The sequence below is a fragment of the Varanus komodoensis genome, unplaced genomic scaffold (genome assembly GCF_004798865.1).
Source record: "Varanus komodoensis strain SLA01 unplaced genomic scaffold, ASM479886v1 scaffold41, whole genome shotgun sequence".
NCBI classification, from domain to species: domain Eukaryota; kingdom Metazoa; phylum Chordata; class Lepidosauria; order Squamata; family Varanidae; genus Varanus; species Varanus komodoensis.
Window position 1 is genome coordinate 8,496,391 of NW_025335954.1, and position 25,661 is coordinate 8,522,051.

The following is a 25,661-nucleotide window of genomic DNA, read 5'->3' on the forward strand; positions in this document are numbered from 1 at the left end:
AAACACATTCCTGATTGTTACAGTGTAATAGATCTAAAGACTTAAAACCAAGCCTAATGCAGCTGTTCACCATGCAGCATACACCAAATTTAACAGAAGTTAATATTGAAAATGCCACAACTGTTTTGGAGTCACTTAAATGCCACATACTATTTATGCTCCTAGACAAGTTTTTTTCTGAAGGACTCCCCCAACTTGTATTTCAAGGCAGCTGCTTGTGGGAAAGAAGAGGCAAATAGTGCCCTCTCTTGTCCAGTAAGACAAGAGCAAAACAAGCTCTTTTTTCATCAGTACCACTTATTTTTATGTGGCATCCGTGGGCATAGTACATTAACTTGTATCTGCTGCAATGAAATTACCTTCTAAATTTCAGCAAAGTGGAAGATGATAGAAGGAGGATTAAAAAATACGGTAAAAATATTTTGGTGGTGCTGGGTCAAGTTAACTTACAAATAATTAATTAATGGAGTCAAGGCAGTGATTAAAGGAGGGGTTTCATATAAGCCAAGTCACACACACAAACTTTAGTCCAGAATTTCTTGGAGGAGGTAATATAGAAGGAAGCCAGGAATTAAAAGCTTGCAACATTTAGAGTGGGCAATGTATTTATAAATGCAGTTGCCAGGTAGCCAGTGGTGACCATACACAGCAGAGTAAGAAACAAATTCTTTTCCAGAAGGACTCCAGAAAAGGGCTGTGGATAATGAGGAATTCTGGCTGACCTTGAGAACCAGCAATTTTTGTGATTGCAGCAGATAACAAAAGAGCAGCAATATGCAAAAGTAAGATCCACAGTGTGCAATCAACTATGGGTTAGAAGCTTCTTTTAAAAATAAAGCAAAATGAGACACCATTTAGGAGACTTTAAAGAGAGCCACTGTACTACTAAAGTGTCAGGAAGACTCGTAGTATATAGTCCAATGGAAATGATGAGGAAGACAAGTCCAAAATTACTTACTGTTCTTCCATGGTAGTACATTTGGCATGGACTTGGGAGCTCGCAGACCTGAAGCTAGATGGCTCTTATAGCTCATTGCTGTGTTTGATCCAGAGCTAGGGATGAGAGACAAGAGAAACAGAAGAGGGAAAACAGGAAAACATGAATGCGCTTGTCTTTACTTCACGTTTGTACCTTTCCCAAGGGAAAACAAACTTAGAAATATAACACACTAAGAAACCAAACTAACTTTTGGGAGTTTGTTTTTTTAAATATCAGTTCCTCCAATGTTATCCATTACTATAATAATACCTATCAATGTTTAAATGCTATTTCCAATGCTATTTCCAATGCTATGCACAGACCAAGATATCTTTTTGGGGGTTTTGCTAGGGAGATCAGTTTTACCTATATTTAACTGACAGGGGACCAAGGCAGAGTGAGAGAGAGTGGCTTATCTAAGGTCATGGGCATCACCATCCAGTGCAGCTTCTCATAACCTCTACACATGGAGGATTATGTGCATGCTACTGACCACGGAAGGAGCACAGGGGCAAAGATCCCCTCCATGCTTCTCCCACTCGGCACAAGACTCAGCCAGCCAATCTCATCCACCTAAATCTTTTGCTCCAGCTCTTGAGGAGAGGCTGATGTTGATGCCAGAATTCAACACACCACAGTGGAGCCCTATTCCTCCCTGCCCCTGGAATACCCATCCAATGCTGGCTCCGAAGTCAGTCTTCTAAGCTTGGAGCTGCAACCAGTGAAGCTTTCTCCATGCCAGCCATGAAGGTGGAAGGTGGGTGGTCCAAATTAGTAGTCTCAAGGCATGTTTCTGAGGAGGGAATTTTCCTATTGATTGCCTAGACTCTATCAAGCAACCACAGCACTGTGCCCTCAGTGAATACACTCTCAACCGGGAGCTTCTATTTCAAAGTCCATGTGCATTCATCACACTGCACCAACTTGCTAATGTCACAACAGTGTTAATCAAGCAAGAAACTAAAGCAAAGTTCTGGTCACCTAAATATGACAGCTTACAACAGTAAAAGCAACTTCTGTTAATAAGCCTTGAAACATGTACAAGCTGAGTCATGATTACAGGCTTAAGTGAGACACAAATAAAAGCCACCTAACTGCCTGTTCACAGGTAATATGTTGGAAGCACTCCATTTAAAAAGTTGACTTCAGGTAATGACCAGACATTACACCTCACTTCCCATCTTTAAATCATGATTATATTCTGCAGGTGGCAAGATGATTTTTAAGCCTGAACACTAATAGCCTGCAGATTACCAGCTATCTGTGAAAGATCAATGGTAGAACAAACCCAACTCAGGGCTTTGAAACAATAGAAAGCATATGTATTTCACCAATGCAACTGAAATTATACTAGAAAGGAAAATACGCAGGATAGCGCACAAGATCTTTCTCAGGAGTCTACGTATTTTGGCTGGACATAGAAGCCAACTTGACATGTATGGCCATCATGGTGCCTTTCTGCAAGGGGCAGGATCTAGGGGGGCTCTTTCTGCAAGCAGCAGCAAAACAAGGTCCAGTCCCATCTCCAACATGAAGCTAAAGAGCAGGCAGGCCATCAGCCTTGCAGTTGTGCTGCACTTCAGAAATCACCACTCCCTTCTCCAGCTCATGTGTCCTCCCCGGCTTCTCTGCGCCACTTGCCACCCGGCTCTGCCACCACCACCACTGCCACTCCCTCCTCCTTTTGAGGCCCAAGATGCAAAAGGGGCATAATGATAATCTGTATTTGCAGCCACTCCCCTGTGGTGATGTTAAGTGCTGGGGAGTGGTTGCAAATACAGAAGAAGCTTCACTTGCTCATCCACTGCTCACCTCCTGCTGTGCGACCCAGTTCCTATCAGGCCATGGACCAGTACCAGTCCATGGCCTGGGGGTTGGGGACCCCTGTTTTAAACAACCTGTGGGTTGTCATGCATAAGGGAAAGTGAGTTAACATGCTGCCTCCTGCATGCACAATGCCTCTGAATTTACTCAGCAACCCATGGCTGGCTCACTGAGTGTTGAACTTGTTGTCTAAATCAGGACCGCTGGATTGTTCAGGGGCTAAGCAACCCAGTGGTGATTCGCATATAATGCTCAATAACCTGTGAGTGGACCAAGTGCTGATTACTGAGGAAAAACACAACTGGACAGCGGGTGGTGCGCCCCTCTCTTCTGCTTATACAGGAGTGTTATTATGTGTGAACCAACCTATTGTCCGACTGAGCCTTTTGTGGAGAGACCGGGGATTTCACTCTTGTGACAAAACAGAATCACTTGAACAAACTCTTCTGCTCATGCAATCCACACTGCAGCATGCCCGCCAACAGAATGCGAGGAGCCATTGTTCATTAAGACTTTGCAGTGAAAACAGACCTAGACATCACTGCCAATGGCTTTTACATTAATGTTAATGTTGACTTGCCACTGATCCATGAACCTTGAGAAATGTATAAACACTGGAGTGTCTTTCTGCTTATAAAGAGGCCATCCTGACACAGGTGGTTCCTCTTCCAGTCATTTCTGAAAATAAATATCATTTTGCGTACCCCTTACTTCATTTGCCAGATTCAAGCTAGGCTTTCAGAAAGGAGCAACTGATCATCTACTGTGATGGGGTAAGTGGCTTGGTGAACAGAAATGGCCAGATCGCAACTCTCCAAGGCCGGAAGGTTAATCCTATCCTCTAGAATTGTTGCTTTTCATTTCAGGAGTGCCTTGAGATACCTACTCAAGTGGTTGTTTTTAGGAGTGAAGATTATGCCTTCTGGTAAGCCTCATGTCATCTCTAGGGCTTCCTTCTATAACTGTGAGTCTATCATTCACTCCCTGGGGAGAGTTCAGAAGCTACGTCATGGTTCACTGCAGCTCAAGGCTGGGCTTGGATCCTGCTGCTTGTGACCAGGCATAGTGCCTAACAGCGTCCTAACTAACCTGGTTTGTGAATTAAATTGGCTACTATGGTGGAAGGGGAGGGGAGGGGAGCCTTTTTTAAGGCATGGATTTAGGAAAGCTACCAGCCTGCCTCCTCACATAGAACAGAGACAGGATAATCAGGTGTATTTTAAGTACAAAATAAATCTTTTAAAGTTCTTGCCTCTGGAGTAGATGTAGGGAAAGATATACTGTGTAGCACAAGAAGATTGCAACTGATGTTATGTTGTTCTATGAACTGCTTTTTCAATATGACATATACCAGAGTCTGTCCTCACATTTTGGAGCTGGACAAAGATCCAAGGCACAGATATTGTTCCAGAGTGTCAACAAAAGCTCACACTATTTATAGCAACTCTTCTCATTCCAAGCTTTAAAAATTACTTTTACATTCACAACAAAGCAGGATCATACAATGAAATTGCATCTGACATTCAGCTTAGATAAGTAGCTGTACCTGTTTACTCCACAGTGGCTTGTACCCCAAATGAAGATAGAGTTGGATTGTTCCACCAGATCTGCCAAGGCAAATAAAATGTTAGCCAAGTTCTTGCTAACATGACAAATGGAAAGCATATAAAGTAAAATGAACTCCACATTTTATTAAGGTGAATAAAATTGATCTACTGTTGGCTGTAAAAGGGAACAAAGCAAAAATTTCAATGAAGGGTATGCTAATTTATATCCTTGAGTTGTAAAATGTTTCCTTCTCGACACAGTATAGTAATGAATGGATGAGGAAAGAACAGGTGTTTGATAGTATATCTTTGTATTAGATATTATAATTTCAAGAGGGGGAAGGTTTTGGTTTTGCAGCTATTCCATTGGACTGCCTACCATCAAAGTCTTACCTTTGTCCCAGTCTTCTTCACATGGAGGAGACTGCCATGAACTCAGAACACTAACTTGCTTTCTGTGGTTGTCAACCTGACTTGCTATATCAAGGGGTGGGGAGAGAGAGAGAGAGAGAGAGAGAGAGAGCATACATTCAATTCAAGCATTGTTTAATGTTGGGCTAGGCTTGAACATGGAACAATATGGGTCATTTTGCTTTTAGGTATGACGAAAAACTGAGCTAAATTCCCCAATATACATCTTAAGCTTCCTAATTCTATAATGACCTAATATGAACAATGTTTTGCACTTTTTAATACAATTATGGCTGAGTGCCATCTATAGCACTTTCCCTTAAGTCTATGCAATACAATCCTAAGGGCAACTTCCAAGACTTGATACATTTGAAATATCACATATGAGTGTAAGACAAGCATCTTATCAACCAGAAAAGGTAGCTTAATTTGTGTGTTCATTAAGAACCAAAAATGTGAAATAGTAATTAATGCAGAAATACTACTCTAACCAAACAGCAGAGTTTTAACTCGACTATGGACTTAAAGACTTTCTGGGGATAACTCTTTCACTAGATATTGACTGTAACCTAAATGCCACTAGTTGTTCCAGGTGTCTGCAGCTAGCTCTGGGAGAAAAAGTGATTAGGCTATGTAGGCACCAGCCTACCCAGGCAAAGACTTTATTACTGCTCTGTGCAGCAAGACCTGAATAATGGTTCCATGGACTGTTTAAAACATCAGTCCAGTAAGAAATATTGTCTCAGTTGTCCTATATTACTTATTCATGCCTATTTCAAAAGATCTTTTCCTACATCCGAATAACCAAAACAAAAAACTATGTTCACATTTTATTTCAAATAATTCTAAGCTGACTCAATATAAAATGTTCTAAACTAAATTGGGGTGGACTTTGTTGGACTGCAGTTGCCATCATCATTCACCACCGGCTACCCTGGGTAAAGCTGATGGTTAAAAAAGTTACAAACCAATATTATCTAGTGGGCCACAAGTTCCCCATCCCTTGCCTGGGTGAAAAGGTTCTTAACTGCTTTAGGCTGTTTTAAGCAACTGTGTAATAGAAAGTGTACATCTTTTCTCAAACTAATACCTGAAAAAGCTCTCCTATGTAAGGAAGGCTTTACATAGGAGCCTTGAAAAAGCTTTCCTATATAGTAACTAGATGTTTTGCAGAGTCCTTTCATAAAGGGTATTAATCTGGACAGCTCTCACTTCCTTTTATTAATTATATTCTATATCTCCTCCAAAAAGAGCACATGGAGCTATTCCTAACTATCCCTATAGGCCAAGTTGGCTAAATCAGGATTCAGTCATGGAACACATATTCCCTTCTTAGAACAAATTTCTTCCCACCTGCTTTAACTATAGTTAACATTGGTCCCAGTTCATGCTTAACTGTGGTTAAAGTTAAGTGAGATCTGGAACCAGTCTGAAGAGGGTTACGAATCCTGAGTCAGGGAATCCTGGCTAATCCTGACCACAGATGTTGGTGTCGACATACATGTGAACACAGGTAAAGTAGGTGGGTGGGTATCAGTCCAACGCTGACCTCCAGTTTGTTTCATATAGCTCACTGGAGATCCACATTATGTCTAATCATGTGTTGGGAGGCCAAACTAAACTCCCTGGTCAGCAGGGGGGTTTTTAATATATGAAATTGACTTATCTAAAGCCATCTATGCTCTACTTGCTCATTTTAGCACAAAGGAACACTTGCTGGAGAAGAGACCCGAAGCTTCTAGTCAGTCTGTGAACAAGCAAAGTATTTCGATGTGACTGAAATAGTAATTATGATTTTGTTAATTTTAATCAAAAAGAGCAAAATCAAGCAAAACAGGACAGCTTTCTTTTTACTATCCTTTCAACTGAAGAAGCTGGAGAGACACCTCAAGGTATGACGATAACATTCAGTTCTCTCTTGGGAATTTGAGCTGTTCATCTGTTCGCTAAGAACAGGGCTGACATTTATTTCACAAAAGGGCAAGTAATATTATGGGGGGCAGGGTTGTCTCTGCCTGTTTCATTTTAGAGCTGAAAAAGGAGATGAGAGTGACTCGAGATCTATATTACCATTGCCCTTCTCTACTGACAATAACCCACACTCCAAGTAGCTTTTATCTGACTGTGTGTAATTTATAGTACTGCATTTAACAATAAATCTCATGAAACCAGGTAGTCAAAGAGCTTTCAGGCTCACCAAGGAAAAAAAGTTATTCCACCTGTGCCACTCTAAGCCATCATCCAGGGAGCACTAGAGAGTCTGCAGTACATGTAAATATACTTTCAGAATTTATTACAAGTCGAAGGAGAAATCATTCAACTACCTCTCTGAAATGTTAACAGAAAAGATAGGGGAGTTACAGCTGCCAACAGTTAATTCTTACAGACAAATTTCTTACCAATATCTTGCTCAATGCATCTTTTGTCATCACAGCTTGATATATGCTGGCTGATCTCTTCTTTGGGGATCTGGTGACGGGCATTAAATGGGCATGTGACCAGCTGTTGCACAATGTCAAGATGATTCTAGAAAGACAGGGTAATGCATTATACAGTTACCAAATTCACAGTTATCCCTTCGCAACCCGAGTACAAGTTGCGGTTTATTATTTTATTTTTTACCTAGGGAGCAAGAGTATGTTGCTAAGGGCCAGCGAGAAGCAAAAGGTGACAGAAATTGGGTCAGAATCGTGAATGCAACTTTTCAGCAACTATCATGTAGAGACAAAAAGAAGTGTTATGACTAATACAAAGAAATAGAAGAGAACACAAAAAGGGAGCAGGGACAAGAGACCTCTTCCAGAAGATCCATGAAATCAAAGGGAAATTCAAACCTAGATTAAGAATACCACCCTAAATGGAGCAAGGAATACCAGTTGTTCAAGCTGGAATTGGAAAAGGAAGAGATCATATGACAAATATATGTTGGTTACTAGTGCATATCAGAGAATTTTAGAAGACCAGTCTATTTAATGGACTATAGCTGTTGGGAGTAAGAAGGATGGTGGTCTTGGACAGTTGTTCTCATGGAATGCTGGGTGCATTCCAGACAAATCAGAATCAGAAAGTGAAGCAGATTACAGTGGGATTGTGGAGGATGGACTTGGTCAAGATTCTGAGATGAAAGAGGCAGAGGTGATTATCTCAAGTTCAGGCACTTGGCTGAGCCAGGCAGTTCCTGGGAATGACCAAGATGTACAGCCAGTGGGAAGGATTTCTGAGGATGAGAAATTCTCAGGCACAGATGAGGTCTCCTCTGTTCTTGACCTCATGGAGAGGTGTCAGAAGAGGCAGGAGACCCAAGTGAATAAGGAGGGTGCAGAGAGGTGGTGTGCTCGCCTTGAGAAAGCCTCTCCCTAGGGAATGGGGCCCAGCCATGTTCATAAGGAGAGTCCCTGGAGATAAACACTAGATTGGGTTCAACAAACTGCTGTGTAAATGCTCAGAGATTCATTCTGGGCGGCCTGCAGCTTGTGATTGCTCAAAGGAAGAACTTGGCTTGCAACAACAGCAAAGCTTAGACGGTGCAGATGATAAGGTGCAGACATTCCTGAATGAAATGAGTGTGCCTCAGCATTTGATTATCCTGATGTGGAACCTATACAGTAGACAAGAAGTTAACTGATAGGACAGAATAGGGAGAAGGTGGATGGTTTCTTATTGCCAAAGTCATCAGACAAGGATGTATTTTATCTCCCTATCCATTCAATCTGTATGCAGAGCACAGCATAAGAAAAGCTGGATTAGAATCAGAGGAAGGAATGAAAATATGTGTAAGATATATCAATGCAGAAAGTCCCCTATATACGAACCTTCAAGTTGCGAACTTTTGAAAATGCAAATGGGTTTTTGTGTTCTTTACTGTAATAATTGAGAGAGGTGGGTCCAGGAAAGTGTAACAAAGCTTGAACCAACCTAACGTCAGATGAACAATAGGTGCACTTCTATATTGCCACATATCTGGAAGTATAACTTATGAAAATCTTCCAGTGTCATTATAACTATTACAGTACAGTACTATACAGTTGATTGTGTTAGCTGGATACCTAGGCTATATTTGTTGGATTTACAAACAAACTGGACTTATGAACATGCTCTCAGAATGGAACTCATGACTACAGAAGAATTATACAACTTGAATATCAACAATAAAGAAATTTAAACTGTGAAAGATTTTGGATACCTTAGCTCAGATTCAAACCGAGATTGTACCCAAGAAATCTGAAGAGGACTAAGGGTAGAAGGGCAACAATAAAGTAACCAGAAAAGATAATCAAGATCATCAGAAAAGATTGGTCATTTCACTTGAGACCAAGGCCAAGATCATCCACATCACTGTATCCTGAATCACTACATATGGGTGTGAAAAGCTGGATAGTGAAGAAAGGTGACAGTGAAGAATGCTGACAGGAACAAACTGATGCATTTGAAACATGGTGTTGGGGGAGAGCTTTGCAAATATCCTGGATGGACAGAAAGGTGAATAAGTACTTCCTAGATCAAATCAAACCAGAGCTTTCCCTAGAAGCAAAAATGACAAGACTGAGGCTGTTGTACTTTGGGGCAGTATGAGAAAGCAAAACTCCTTGAAGAACACAACAGTGCTAGAGAAAGTCAAAGGCAGAAGGCCAAATATGAGATGGATTGATTCCACATAGGAAGCCTCAGCCCTGAATTTACAAAAGCTGAGCACAGCTCTCATGGATAAGACATCATGGAGATCTTTCACCATAACTTGGCAGCACCTCTTTTAGAGTAATTCTTAGGTGCATGGCAACTTATTAGATATAAAGCAAGTACACAATGCACAAACAGGTTCTCGGAAGACATACATGCAAGTTAAATAGTAGATCAGAATTCTACCCTAGTAACATTAATTTGGACTCATTTTGCAAAGGCAGAAGTGCATCAACAGCTGTGGTTCATCATGTCCGAGTTCTATCATGTACGAGCCACAGATGACATCTGTGTTCTGCATTCTATTGCATGTTCTCTTAACTCATACATTGTGCCATACAGCACTTCAACATTGCTGGACTGAACTGTACTGTTTAAATAAAGAAATGAGATTGCAAAATGTTCTTAATGCACATTTATAGCAAAGTATATGTATTTATGCAAGTTTTTATATACTTTCCTCAACAGCCAACTTGGCTCTCTGAAAGGCTTATATCCCTTGCCAAGTATAGGCTGTATTCAGATACATCATTTCTGGCCCCTCCAAACCATGCTTTGGAGGATCATGAGCCTATGGCTCTCAGTTTGTATTAAATTTACTCAAGGGTTGCTTAACCCTTAAATGCATCCCACAGTGCTCAAATTGGCCTAAAATGGCACCCACACTCCCAAATCATGGGTGGCATATACAAAACAACGCCTGCCTGCACTATGACTTCTTGGGAGTTAGACCACCCATGGTGACTCTGGCAAGATCTTTTGCTGGAGATACAGCAAAGAAACATAGCGAGTCAGAAGGGGTCTCTAGTCTCTGACCCCTGGCACCAGCCAGCTCTGCTCACGACCATCCACCATGTGCATGTCCAGCCTGTCTTTGAACGCCCTCACCGATGGGGCCTCAACGACCTCTCGTGGAAGCCCATTTCACACCCTCGGGGTCCTAACTGTCAGGAAGTGCTTCCTGGCATCTAAAGGGAACCTTGGTTCCCTGAGCTTTGCTCCGTTGGAGCGCGTCCTGCCTTCCTCTGCAGGGGAGAACAGGTCTCTACCCATCTCCATGTGACATCCCCTCATGTACCTGTATGTCGCCAACATATCCCCTCTGAGTCTCCTCTTCTCCAGGCTGAAGAGACCCAGTTCCCTCAGTCTCGCCTTGTACCCCATCCCCTGCAAACCGGCCACCAACCTTGTGGCCCTACGCTGCACTGACTCTAACCTGGCTATATCCTTTCTGTAATGAGGGGCCCAAAACTGAGCACAATACTCCAGTTGCGGGCGCACCAGAGTCATATGAAGTGGTAGTAATACCTCTCTCGATCTAGAAGCCACACTTCCGGCTATGCAACCAAGGGTGGAGTTTGCCCTCTTGACCACCGCATCACACTGCTGACTCATATTTAGCCAGCAGTCAACCAGTACCCCGAGGTCCCTTTCACAAGTGCTGCTCTCCAGCCACTTGTCACCTAACCTGTACTTATGACACCTATTCCTATGGCCCAAGTGCAAGATCCACATTGCACTTGAATCCACTAATCCACATGGAACACCATCCTGTTTCTCCTGCCCACTTCCATAGTCTGTCCAGATCCTTTTGGATCTGGAGTACCTGCTCCTCAGTTGTGACCACTGCTCCAGTTTTAGTGTCGTCTGCGAATTTGATCAGCAGACTGTTCACCCTTTCTTCCATGTCATTGAAGAAAAGATTAAACAGGATCGGCCCCAGGACAGAGCCCTGGGGGACCCCGTTTGTCACTGGCCACCATCCCGATAGTTCCCCACTAATGGTTACCCTCTGCTTTCGGTCAGTCAACCATGCCCTAATCCACCTGACAATGCTTTGGTGTATCCCAAAACTCCTCAGTTTCTCCACCAGGATATCATGGGGCACTTTGTCAAAGGCCTTGCTGAAATCTAGGTAAACCACATCCACTGCATCCCCTCCATCTAGCCGTCTTGAAACCTTGTCGTAGAATTCTACAAGGTTTGTCTCGCAGGACCTGTTTTTGCGGAAGCCATGTTGCGCGGCTGCCAGCCTCCCTTCCCTATCTAGCATCACTAGATCTCTCCCTATTATGAGCCTTTCCATTGTTTTTCCTACAATGGGCATAAGGCTAACAGGTCTGTAATTCCCCATGTCCCTTCTACTACCTTTTTGAAAATTTGGACCACTGATGCCACACTCCAGTCCTCTGGAACTTCACCTGTTCTCCATGAGGCCTCAAAAATGGAGGCCAGAGGGCGTGAGAGAACCCCTGCCAAGTCTCTAAGTACTCTCGGGTGTAACCTGTCAGGGCCTGGCGCCTTTGTAACGTCCAATGCCCTGAGGAGCCCCTCCACTTCTAGGGGGGTAACTCTAATCTGTGCCCCTAAGTCCCCAGCCTCATCTCATCTCCTATGCAGATCTCCCCCGTCCTGCTTTGAGGAGAACACAGAGGCAAAAGTCATTTAGCATCTGTGCCTGTTCCCTCATATCAGTTACTGGATCTCCGTCCTCCTTATTTAGTGGTCCCACCACTTGTTTCCCCTTCCTCTTCCTATTTACATGCTGAAAGAAGCCCTTTTTGCTGCTCTTGATGTTCTTGGCAAGTCTCAGCTTGTAATCAGCCTTAGCCTTACGAAGAATCCTTCTGCAACGGGCCTCCTCCTCCCGGTATACCCTTTTGTCTATTTGTCCCAGTACCCATTTCCTACGGAGCTTCCTCTTGTATCCAATCCCTCTAACCACCTCCTTTCGCTCTCCTCCGCCTCCCCACCTTACTAACTAGAGGTATCGTCAAGGCTTGCGCCTCCAAAACCTCCCTTTTGAGTGCCATCCACCCCTCCTCAATTCGCTTGCCTTCCAGTAACCTATCCCAGGAGACTTCCCCCATTCTGGCCTTCAGTTGGCCAAAGTTGGCCCTCTTGAAGTCCCAGCTTCTTGTGCTCGACCTGCTGCATGTCCCCAGTCCCCTGATCTCAAAGCAAAGGATGGAGTGATCACTCGCATCCAGAGCTCCCCTAATCTGTACTTCATCTATCAGCTCCTCCCTATTGGTCAAGACCAAGTTGAGGATGTTTCCCCCACTCATCGCCTCTCGAACTCTGTGTGAAAAACCCTCCCTCTATATCCTCTAGGAAGCAACGTGACCTGGCTGTCACCACCGAGTGAGTCTCTCAACTAATATCCGGGAGATTGAAATCTCCCATAATTACTGTGTCTCTCCCCTGAGATATCCTTAGAATCTGGTCGAGATATCTTTAGAATCAGGCCATCATCCAGGGTCTCAAGTTGACCTGGAGGGCGTTAACATACCCCCACTGTCAGGTCCCTTTCCATATCAAAACCCCTAAGTTTCACCCAGACTGCCTCTGCCAAATCTCCATCTGTGCTGCACTCTATCTCACTGCATCCTATCCCTTCCCTGACGTATAAAGCCACGCCCCCACTTCTCTTTCCCTTCCTGTTCTTTCTAAAAAGATGATACGCTCTATGTTCATATTCCAATCTTTCCTTTCATCCCACCCAGTTTCTGTGATTCCCACCAGGTCATACCCTCCTAGTCCCAGGAGAGCTTCAAGCTCTTCCTGCTTATTACCCATGCTCCTCGCATTGGTGTACATGCACCTCAACTCCTTCCCACCACTTCCTTTCCTTGGAGTTCCCAGCCTCCTCCTTCCTCCCATCCTCCCCAATACCTGGCCCCTCTCTGTAGGAGTTCTGTCAGTCCCTGCAGTACCTCTAAAACCCTGCTCCCAGTGCCCTGATCCTCTCCCCACACTTGGCCAGTGCAGACATGTTTCTGGGGGGCCTGAACACCCCCCCCCGGCTCAGTTTAAAGTCTTCCAAAGCTCACTAGAGCATCTCCAAAGGACCTTTTCCCCATCCTTGTGAGGTGCAACCCATCCCTTGCCAGAAGTCGATTGGCAAGAAACCAGGTGCCGTGGTCGAGGAACCTGAAGCGTTCCTTCTGGCACCACACCCTAAGTCAGTCGTTCACCTCGGAGACCCTCCTATCCCTGCCTGGCCCAGTCCCCGGACCAGTAAGATCGATGAGAAGGCCACTTGGGCCTTTAGCTCCTTGAGTTTCTTCCCCAAGGCCTCGAAGTCCCTGGTGATCCCGACCACACCCTGCCTGGCCACGTCGTTTGTGCCCACAGGGATCATCAGGAGCAGCTGGTGACCCCCAGAGTGAACAAAACACTCCACTCTGTCCTTCACATGCTGGATGAGTGTGCCTGGCAGGCAGCAAACCTCCCTCATCTCCAGGTTGGGGCGGCACGCCGCCGCCTCAGTGCCCCTCAGCAGGGAGTCCCCAACGGCAATCACCCGCCGCCATGTCTTCCCAGTGGTGGTGGGGGGCCATGCCCTGGTCCTTGCCTCTCCTGCAGCAGCCCCCTTGCCGCTTGTGGTCCCAGGCTGGGGGTCCTGCTGGTCCACCAAGGCCTCATCAGCCCCAGCCTCCTAAAGTGCAGAGAACCTGTTTCCCAGCTCCAGACTGGTGCCAGGAGGAGGAGGAGGCCGTGCTGGCCTCCTCCTTCTGTGGGTGACATGCCTCCATGTCACCCTGGCTGCTCCTCCCGTGGTGTCTCCCTCAACCCTCTGTCCAGAGGGGGGCTGCTCCTGGGGGGCCTGGAGAGCTCTCTCGGCCCTCAGGCACCTCAACTCCTCCTCTAGCTGGACCACTAGCCTGCACCGAGGGCAAGTGTAACCCTGCCTGTCCTGGAGGAGGAGGGTGAACATGTCACAGCGGACAGCTACACCCGTGACTCCCGCCAAGGCCATCTCCTGGTCTGCCATTGAGATCCCTTCCGAGACCTTACCTTGGTCCCCCGCCTTGTCTGTCCTGCAGTTCCCTCACTCGTCCAGTTCTCCCAGACAAACACACACACACACACACACACACACGATAAAATAAAATTTCAAACTGGAAGAAAAACAAAGCAAAGCACAGCCCAGCACCAAAAACAAGAAAGACAGACAGACAGAGCAATAAAACAAAAAACAAAACCCTTGGTGTCCCAGGGAAAGCAGCCCGGGCCGCAGCTAAGGGCCGCAGACAAGGGACAACGCCAAAAAGCCAGAGCCAAAAGGGCTGGCAGTGGCTGACTGGAGTCTTAATTTGCCTGCATTTACACTCAGATATGATTTGCTATACTAGTGTTAGCTTGAACACAATTAGAATAAAGGATACTTTTATTACATAAAAGATAAAACTGATGCAGATTCTTTAATTGCAGTTTAAGTGTCACTGATACATGCCTTGCCACCTGCACATAAATCATTCTCACTCATATGTTCTGATTCTTGAGAGCAATGCCTTGTATAACTTATTTAAAAAGATAGTCTGATGAGAAAAACCCCATTCAAAATAAAAATTTTACACCTGTAAGGCTTATACCTGTCTTGCCACTTGCCAACTGAAGCTGACTCTGTCTTGTTGTAGACAAAGGTGCAGTGCAGTTGGCAAGCTGTGAACTGGTTTTGGTGGTGAAAATAAGGTTTCCTATACTTCTGATGCCTTCATTTCTCTTATATAGAAAGGAGGAGTTACTTCAATAAATAAGTACATTCCCTACATGTTCTTATCCAACCACTATTGTTCTATTATATTCTGCCTTATTAGGTATTTTAATCACAATTGAAATAAGACTACAATTTATGTACTGCCCTTTTCATTTACACTGTCCTTTCATTTGTTAAATGCATTACCTTTTGAATACTCAGAAAATTTGCTACCTTTTCTTTTGGTATGCTTTTCTGATCATTATTAGATAGGGATTTCTCCCTTCCTTTTCAGATAAATCTTATCTTTAACTGGTCATTTGACTTTTAATCAGCATATCATTTTTCTTTCTCCTCCATTCTCTTAGCATGCCTTAGTAACTTCCAGGTCCAGTTCAGCAGCTTATCACTGCTTCCTATGGCCTCCTCCAAAATGGAGGGTTAATTAAATTGCAGAAATGCATCTGTCACAACAGCACAACAACTACTAGCTGACAATGTGGCAGGTCAGCACTTCCAGTACTGGAACTAAATTTGTTGCTCTGATATTCTTGGAACACTCATGCTTGCCTTCTTATGCAAAGTATCATAACTCTTGTTATAAAGATGATACATTGGCCAATTAAGACCACAGTTAAGATCAAATGAAAGATTGAGAGCACACTGGAAAGACCTGAACTCCAGCCTGCAATACAATCCCACCAGTTGTTCCTTATTTTCTTAATGATGGCCACTATCTTAGTGATTTCCTGATTCATATGTAGTTTTGAAGCAAATTATTTTTGTAACTAATTCTAATTCCTTTGAAATGCAGGGTACAAAAGTAACCCTTGTAAATCTTGGAGACTATGAGCTAATGAAACAAGTGCCAGTGTTATATATAATTTTAGTTGTTCTCCGATCACTCAATGTCCAAATGGGAACTCTAAATACTCTGGCTGTATTACAGCAACTCCTATGCATATATCTTGTTTGCTAAATGAATTGTGTATTAATGAAAATATAATATATATAATAAAATTATATAATATCATTAGTGAAAATGGAAAGGCTCATAATAGCAAGCGATCTAGTGATGCTAGATAGGGAAGGGAGGCTGACAGCCACACAACACGGCTTCCGCAAAAACAGGTCCTGCCAGACAAACCTTGTGGAATTCTACAAGATTTCGAGATGGCTAGATGGAGGGGATGCAGTGGATGTGGTTAACCTGGATTTCAGCAAGGCCTTTGACAAAGTGCCCTATGATATTCTGGTTGAGAAACTGAGGAGTTTTGGGATACACCAAAGCATTGTCAGGTGGATTAGGGCATGGTTGACTGATCGAAAGCAGAGGGTAATCATTAGTGGGGAATCATTGGGATGGCGGCCAGTGAAAAGTGGGGTCCCCCCGGGCTCTGTCCTGGGGCTGATCCTGTTTAATCTTTTCATTAATAACATGGAAGAAGGGGTGAACAGTCTGCTGATCAAATTCGCAGACGACACTAAAACTGGAGCAGTGGCCACAAATGAGGAGCAGGTACTCCAGACCCAAAAGGATCTGGACAGACTATGGAAGTGGGCAGGAGACAACAGGATGGCATTCAATGTGGATAAGTACAAGGTCTTGCACTTGGGCCATAGGAATAGGTGTCATAAGTACATGTTAGGTGACAAGTGGCTGGAGAGCAGCACTTGGGAAAGGGACCTCGGGGTACTGGTTGACTGCAGGCTAAACATGACTCAGCAGTGTGATGTGGTGGTCAAGAGGGCGAACGCCACCCTTGGTTGCATAGCCAGAAGTGTGGCTTCTAGATCGAGAGGTATTACTACCACTCTACATGACTCTGGTGCACCCACAACTGGAGTATTGTGCTCAGTTCTGGGCCTCTCATTACAGGAAGGATTTGGCAGGTTAGAGTCATCGCAGCGTAGGGCCACAAGGTTGGTGGCCGGTTTGCAGGGGATGGGGTACAAGGCGAGACTGAGGGAACTGGGTCTCTTCAGCCTGGAGAAGAGGAGACTCAGAGGGGATATGTTGGCGACATACAGGTATGTGAGGGGATGTCACATGGAGATGGGTAGAGACCTGTTCTCCCCTGCAGAGGAAGGCAGGACGCGCTCCAACGGAGCAAAGCTCAGGGAACCAAGGTTCCCTTTAGATGCCAGGAAGCACTTCCTGACAGTTAGGACCCCAAGGGTGTGAAATGGGCTTCCACGAGAGGTCATTGAGGCCCCATCGGTGAGGGCGTTCAAAGACAGGCTGGACATGCACATGGTGGATGGCCGTGAGCGGAGCCGGCTGGTGCCGGAGGTCAGACTAGATGGCCCGGGAGACCCCTTCTGACTCTGTTTCTAATCACAACTTGTTCTAACCCACATGTACCCATGCCCTGCAGATTGTATTATTGAATTTAAGATTGAATGAACAAGGAGGGATTTCTTATTTTAAAAGAAAGCCCTGCCTGCTTAGCTACATATTGAGAAAGAATGTCAAGTCACCTCCTTACATCATAACATTTAGAGAAATTAATCTCCCAATCTGCAATGGTTCCTTGTGTGATCTCTCATTGTCAATTTTCATATCTTATCCACACACTATATAAGAAGTAAAGAAATTATCAATCTCCATCAGCACTCTAAGTAGACCTTTCTCTTTGGTTTGGAAGTTTACATATTCCATGGCTTCTGATCATATATGTTTTGCCCTTGGTAACTAAAACAAGGTTTTATACATGCTCTTTAAGCACTCCTAAGTCATGCAAAGCTGAATCAGACTAGACTTTCTGGTGCCACGGGCAGCATGGGCAGCCAGAAGCAAAAGACAGCTTCCCTAGCTAACTTCAAGCCACATTTCTTTATACATATCCAAAAACAGTTTTAGCTGCAAAACATTCTTAGACTGACCTTTATACATAGTTCTGAATTCCTGGACTTGTGTTTAAACCTTGGATATACTAATTGCAGTGAGCTCAACATTTTGGATTACTTAGCTCTCATGTTAATCTCCATGATCTGACCACATGTGAGGATTTAGGAGCTCTTCAAACACTTTGTCTGGATGACAACCAAGAGCTCAGTGCAGACTTACTCCCCTAAAAGCATGTATTCCTGTACTGATGACCACAGTGCTCAGTTCCTTATTTCTTCATAGAGAAGACTTGCACAACCTGAGCAACAACTAACTTCAGAAACTGGTCCTTAACTTGTTTTATCTTCCTCTGAACTGTAACTGGTTTACATCCCATAGAACCCAGTTCTATGTACATATTCATGACAAAGCTTTTATTTTAACCTAAGTGTTGCAGGTGTGTGTTACATCTCCCCACTCCCACTTCTGTACCATCCAAGGGGAGCTACCAAAGAGCACAATGACTCTGCTTTAGTGGGATCCACCAAACTGGTCAAAAAGTAGGATTTGAATACGCCTAGTCAATAACATACAAGACAAAAACCTAAGATACAAAGATTTAACTTAATCTACAACTATGTCTACGTATGAGAATGTTGAAGTCTAAGAGAGTCTTGATAACCCAATTAACATCACAGAATGGCTATTGCATTAACATGGGATAAATACTCCCTTGATTATACACCAAAGTTCATCTTTTTCTGTCTCTTCAAATGGAATATGTAAGCTTATTTATGCACAAGTGTGATCCCAATAAAACTTCACAGTAACATGTCAAATTCGCCCTGTCATTCTGCTGACCACCAAGTTTGTCCAACAATTAGATGCTTCCTGCCCCTTTTGTCATAATCATCCTGTTGAAAGAATACTAACTGCATATATCCTGCATTTGCCCCAAATGTGTACACATTCTTTATACTAATACTGATTCGCTATATTCCTATGACCCTGAATGCAATGAGAATATAAAGGATACTTTTATCACATAAAAGATAGAACAGATACAGATCCTTTAATTACAGGTTAAGTGTCTTCAATGTACAACTTTAGGTAGCAGGTCAGCAAATAAAAATCACTGTCATTTATACTTCCTGATTGTTGAAAGAACACAAAGGCACCTTCAATAGTCTACTGAAAAGGTAATGTGGGAACAAGAACACAGAGAAAAATTAGAAACTATATGGCATATCTATTTCTTGCTACCTCTCCAAGTGAGGCACGAGTGCAATGTAATCACTGAGCTGTGAGAGTTGATTTCTATGTTGGAAATAAGATTTTATATATCCTTGATTCCTTAATTTCTCTTATCCATGTAATCCCTCCTCTTCCATCAGTAAGTAAACTTAATTCAGTTGTGTTGTCTTATTTTGTTCCATTTGCTCATAAGAGTACTCTTAATTGCATTACTTTTTCTATATAAATAGAAAGCCTGCTGCCTTTAATTTCAAATGTTTACTGCTACTTCCTCTGCCCTCCTTTGAAATGGACTACAACAAAGAAGGATGATTAAATCACAAAAATGTTTGAGTTGCAACATTTGAATTTGATATAGATAGAATAATTCTGATAGCTTTTGTTCATCTAGACACCACTGCCTCTCCCTGACAAATCTTACTGTTATGGTCACACATACTGATAGATTATACTTATGCATTTCTAGACTGAGCTGTGTTATAGCTTCTTAAGAATGAAGGCCAGTAATTCTCCTTTACTCATTAATGACAATGCTGCATCCAAGACAGTTACAATGCTACATTGTAAACCATTCTATGATCTTTGATAGCTGTGAATGGGATACAAGATCAGTAAATAAAGTACAATACCAAAGAAAGCAAACAAACCACCTTTATGCTTAATTAAATTGAAATCCTTAGAACCTTTGCATCTTACCCAAATGTAAGCAAAGCTATAAATTCAGTTACTAGTGAGGACAAAGATTTTCACATTCGCAGCATTGTCAAATACATGATTAGCGCACTATATAAAACAGAGGTGCTCCAGCCATAGCACTTTACTGCCACAACCTAGAATCTTCTTTCAAGGCCAATATAGTTTTTTCTGAGTTCCATGTTTACTAGAAATTCCTAGTTAATTCCTTTCCAAGGAAAAGCTCTCTTTTTAAAAATAAGAAATGGATTAAAAATGCACATTAACAGTCTTTGACACCTATGAACCTGGGAAACCTCTTTATAGCAGGCCTAATCAAAAGGTTCCTGCAATTCTAGAATTTGCCTAGCTTTGCATCACCTATGGTGGCCAAATGTCTCCCTACTTATTTTGCATTTGAAAAGATATATGGAGGAATGTTGGGTGGGCATATGGGTGTGAGATGGGGTAGGGTATAGTAGAAGTACAATGCCAGGTAACAAAAGGATGGCTTAAGAATTCTTGAAACTTATTTTCCAAGGACTAGGAAGTGTAATAGCTTGGATGCAGCCTAAGTAGTAAGTTTACTATTCAGGTAATCAAAATACATCTGATACAGATTCAACATAAGCATCTATAATTAAATGTAATTTTCATACCTTTTGGCACTTAACAAGGTGGTATGGGAACCTACATGCCCTGATCTGATGACTTTTGTCATATGGACACTGCATCAGTTTCTCAGGATCCAAAGCATCTACAAGGGAAAAAAACCACCACAAACACACACAAAGAAAATGAAGACACACTTTAAAATCTAATGGGCCTCAAATGTATTATTTTCACAATTAAAATGTGGAAAGGCAATAACATATTGGAATCAGATAACTAAAGAAAGCTCTTGTCTTAGTATTGCATAGTCACAAAATTACTTCAGCTTTGGTAGCTAGTTACATTTACTTGTAAGATTTAGGTGATATGGGTACTTAAGAAAATATAGTCAGCAGTGCTGCAGATGTTAATGAACACTTCCATGAAATAAACAGAAAGCTGCAGAGAAACTAAATCCCTGAAGCTACTCAATTAGGCAGTCCAATTAAAAGAGTTATTCAAAGAAATTGAAGAGGTACCACTACATTGTCCCCACTGGTCCCATAAGACAAGAAGCCTAGGTTTCAGTGCCTAGGCACCAAGAGAGGGACACATTGTGTTTGATTCTGCTGTGTGATACCATATTGAGATTGTTTTCAGCACTGAAAGCACAAGAGGATTCTGAAACACTGAGTCATTATGGTTGCATGTCCCTGAGAATTACAGTTTCCCTTCGCTTTGTTGAAACCCTAAAGAATCTGCAAGGTTCTCTGAATAAATGACCAATCCCAGAATTAACCAGCGAAGGCTCTACCTAATATTCCTTTTCTTATGTAATTGCTTCCACATTTCCACTAATATGCTGTTAGAACGAAATGCCCTCCACCTGACTAGCAAAGGGCTGCATAGTCAGCAAAAAGGCTTATACAAAATAATCCCAGATTGAATGGTTAGAATTTACTAACTGTATGGTCCATTTTAATACAAGCTTTTTATTTTTTGCCACATGTGACTTGTTGCAGCAAGGGCAGCTATATCACATCTACAGGGCAACATTTTGGCTGAAAGTACTGTGTTTCCAAGAGCGGCCATTCCTACTTGCCCTTATGCCTTACTTTATGTGAGACAACCCTTCCTCATATTGAGGCTGGACCTTCTGCACTTCTGGGCAGCCCTCCTACTTAGCACATCCCCAGTCTTCCTTCCTAGCATGAAGGTCTTCCACATATCTGAGTGCTCATGGAGCCTCACATATGCCAGGAGAGTCCCAGTTCTGTTCCTGAACTAGAAGCTAGGAAGGGGTGGAGAAACATCCCAGGAGTTGCCATATGCTTTGAAGGCTCTAAGAGGGTCTCCTCAGCTCAATGACACTACAGGGATGATCTCTCCCCATGTGTCCCCAGCTTCAAGAGCGCCTTTTCATCTTACATGGTACTTTAAACATGCTCTCAGAACTTGGAGATGCGTAGAAGGCAAGGTTTTACCCTGGACTTAGTATAAAGTTTCAGAGATGCACTGCAAATTCAAGGGCTAAACCCTTCCTCTTCTAGGAGGACAGAGTTCTGGTAACCATGTATTTTATGATGGCTATCAAGATGACACGTAATTTGTGCATCCCAGCCTTCCCATACAATATTGTACCAAGCCTTTTCCTGTCAATTACTTTTGTGAATTGTAATTCCTTGCCTCATTTTGTTCTCCAGTGAGCTCCAAATAGCTGAATAGTTGAAGACAAAACTCTGTTTACCTGTTATCAGCAAAATAAAAAAAAAATCTATTTCCTAAAACCACTCCCCAGCTAAATGAATCTCTATAGCTTCCATATACCTCTTAATCAGAGTAGCACTCTTTGCTGAAACCTTGATTCAAAGTATAGAAAACCTATAACTAAGTCTATCTGTTCTCTGCAGATACTGAGGCAGAGTGTAAATCCATGGGTCCTCAAATATGGCCCTGGGGCCGGATCTGGCCCGTCATGCCCATCTGGATCTGCCGCTCATGCACCTGCCACTGCCCACCTCATCCCACGTGCAGGGAGGCAGTGGTTTGCTCACTCGGAGAAAATGATCTCTAAGCGAGCAAGCTGCTCCCTCATGCGCCCGCCTTACAGCACATGTCCGCCCCTGCCTTGCCTCGCCACGCATCCCACCCCTGCATGCACCCACCACCGGCACCTATTGACTGGCCCCCTGGTGAAAAAGTTTGAGGACCCCTGGTGTAAATGGTTTTCAAAGGAATTCACCATTTGCCACTGACCAGCCCAGACCTGCTCATAGCAATTCTGCTGCCACAGGTGCCTTCAGACTAAGCTCTCTGGAAAAAAAAAGTCTGGCTGTATTTTTGATGTGGAAGGAATACACTTTGTACACAATACCAAAAACATTGCTCTGTGACAAAATAGGAACACCCCAGACAATCTGTGTGAACATATTTGAAATGTTTCTTCTTTATGAGCAACTTGGTGGGGTGTTAATAAAAATGACTCCCCCCCCCACCCACCCACCCACACACAAAGCTGCTCTTAGCCCAAGAAGAGAATCTTCCATTGCAGCATCCTGGTGTTAACAGGAGCTTGGGCAAAAGGATTATTTTCAGCACAACTGCATGCAGATTGTTACAGAAAAACAGATATAGTAAATGCACTCACATATTTAACTTCAATTTTGACCTTTGGAATACATTGAACAAGGGAAAAATGTATAACCTACCCTGTACTAGATTTCTTAGGCTTTGTAAGGCAAAAAAGTCTCAAAGACTTGATAACTTACCATAGCTGTTTTCACTTTCCATATTTTGAAAGCTGATGGAATCTTGCACAAAATTATGGTGACTCTGCTGCTTGTATTTGCATGCTTCCAAGTAATATCTGCCCTAAAAATCAAAAACCAAAGTAATGAAAATTATTTCAGTTTAAGCAAGTTAGATCGTACAGCCATTGCACACATGGCAAATGCCCATGTACATGCAGAGACAGTGCTAGCGCTTTTCATTTCCTTTCAGATTATATGAAACAGACATCACATAAGCATGCATACTTTAACTTTCTTAATGTAAGAACTGAAACAGGTAACTGCTACTAAATAAAAGTATTTTTAAACACATAGCATCATTTTGAGCATTTTCATAACTGGGAATATAAAAATGCAATTAACAGAACCCCACTTCGCACAGAACAAATTATAACAATGCTTTTAATAATGTTATTCTTCTCTGGTTGTTCACCTACATAAAACTGCAGTATCTTCTGAGCCAATTTGTACCAATAATTTCATACAATTAGCTTGCCCCAGGACACAGGTTTCTAAATATGGGATTAACTTCACTTGACTTCTGCCTCCCTTATCAGATGCTAAATGGGTTTGTTAATTAGTGCATTAATAAATTTAGACACTATTTTTAAAGGACTCAACAAGCTGAAAGAAGCATACCAGTGTGGTGTAGTGGTTAAGAGCATGGGACTGGGACTCAGACGATCTGGGTTCAAGTCCCCTCTCAGTCATGGAGCCAATTGGGCCAGTCACAGACTCTCAGCCCAACCTACCTCACAGGGTTGTTGTTGTGAGGATAAGATGGAGGAGATGTAAGCTGCCTTGAGCCCTTTGTAGGAAAAAGGCAGGATATAAACTGAATAAATAAATTAAATACCTACAAGTGAAAGCTGTCCAAACAGGCAGAAATAGTAAGCATGCTGCTATCAGATTATATATTTAAGCAGAAGCTGCTAAGGAATTTCAACAGTCATGCTTGACAAGCAAAGAAACTTCTTTAAAATGAGGAAACTATTAAAAAGCAAGTTGAAAAAGTTTAACCCTCTTGACTCCCCTTGCAAGATGTTTGAAGGTTACTCAAAATCACAGGAACAGGTACTCAGCCAGAAAGAGTACCACAAGGCAGCACTGGTAGCAGCAAGACAGGGAGTGTTTGACAGCAGAGTCAATAAAGGTATTAGAGAAAAGGTGGCTTCCTTCAGAAAATGGAAGTCTTGCCCAAATGAGGGGAACAAAAAGTTTGCAAACAAAATGCAATGAAACAATGAGGTATGCAGAGCTATATTTTGAGGAGCATATTACTAACCAAGAGCATATCAAGGTCAATAATAAAATACTTTCAATGTATCAGAAGCAGGAAAGCAACAAAGGAAGCTGTTGAATTATCAGATGGCTATGGAGTTAAGGAAATACTAAAAGAATAGGGAGAATTCTGTTCATCAGCCTTCCCTCCAGAAGATGCAGGACAGATATCTAGGCCTGAATATACCATATTTTTCACTCTGTGAGACGCACTTTTTCCCCCTCAAAAGTAAGGAGAAATGTCTATGCGTCTTAGAGCGTGAATGTGTGTGTGCGCCTGACGCCCGGGACACTGCCGGCCCACCTGCATCATGTGGCACCACCTGGCTGGCATATGATCAGCACACACTGCTCCACCTCCCCCCGCCCCTGGTGCAGGTGAGAGCTGTGCCGCTCAGCGGAAGTGGTGTGGAGGAGCAGCAGCTGCGGGCTTTAACCCGCCGGCCGCACGGAGAGACGGACTGCTGGCCCCCACCGCCCAGGAAGACCTGCCGCTCTCGTACCGCCAGAAAGACCACCGCCGGCACGCTGCCAGCCTGCCTGCACCACCTGGCCGGCACATGCTCAGCACGCCCTGCTCCACCCCCCCTCCTCCAGCGCAGGTGAGAGCTGTTAATCACAGGTCAGTGTGCATTTTCAAATGGCAACCTGTCTTTTAATGAAGCCCATGGGGAATGTGCCTGTGATTATCAGGAAGCTTTCCATGGATCCCTCCTCTAAAAACTAGGTGCGTCTTATGGACAGGTGCGTCTTAGAGTACAAAAAATACGGTATGATTTCAGGAAGAAAACCATTACCACAAGATGGGCACTTATCTGGTTGGCTATTAAAGGTAATTATACAAATGCATGGAGGATAAACTTTCATTAACTACCAGTCATGACAGCAATATGCTATGTCCGCTATTAGAAACAGCATCCTCTGTACACCACTACCTGCAGAACATGCTACTGCACTCATGTCCTACTTATGAATTTCCCACAGGCAAGTGCTTGACCACTGTGTGAACAAGAAGCTGCACTAGATGTACCCTTGGTCTGATTCAGCGCAGTTAAGGGAAGAAAAGCTCTGCTCTAGGCATGCACTTAGAAAGCTAAAGCATTTTTCAGTCCAGCATGTTTGCAAGTTATTAAAAGAGAAAATAAGGCTGCAATCCTATATGCACTTACCTGGAAGTAAGCTCCATTTAATATAGAAGGGCTGCTTTTAAGTAGACCTGCAATGGATTGCACGGCAAGTCACCAAATAACTGCTCTACCCTGTTCATTTAGTGTCACTTGTATCTTTACAACAACTATTTTGAATATACCTGGTCGTAGTTCAT

At 43.2% G+C, this 25,661-nt stretch overlaps 1 protein-coding gene across 1 annotated transcript; it reads right to left on the reverse strand.

Annotated features, from left to right (window-relative positions):
* Window positions 1–950: 950 nt before the first annotated feature.
* GTSF1 (gametocyte specific factor 1) lies at window positions 951–25,661 on the reverse strand. The gene is made up of 7 exons (XM_044443127.1): window positions 25,647–25,661; window positions 23,036–23,138; window positions 20,336–20,433; window positions 7,161–7,287; window positions 4,744–4,827; window positions 4,350–4,410; window positions 951–1,053 (listed from the first exon to the last, which is right to left on the reverse strand). The coding sequence occupies exons 1-7, from the start codon at window positions 25,659–25,661 to the stop codon at window positions 951–953; spliced, it is 591 nt and encodes a 196-aa protein (XP_044299062.1).

What these genes read in the sequence shown, in the direction of transcription:
- GTSF1 (XM_044443127.1), bottom strand. An exon ending in GGAAAGTGAAAACAGCTATG is followed by an intron (nt 20,434 to 23,035) that starts GTAAGTTATCAA and finishes TTTCCCTTGTAG; the next exon opens with ATGCTTTGGATCCTGAGAAA. An exon ending in ACCTTGTTAAGTGCCAAAAG is followed by an intron (nt 7,288 to 20,335) that starts GTATGAAAATTA and finishes CTGTCTTTCTAG; the next exon opens with AATCATCTTGACATTGTGCA.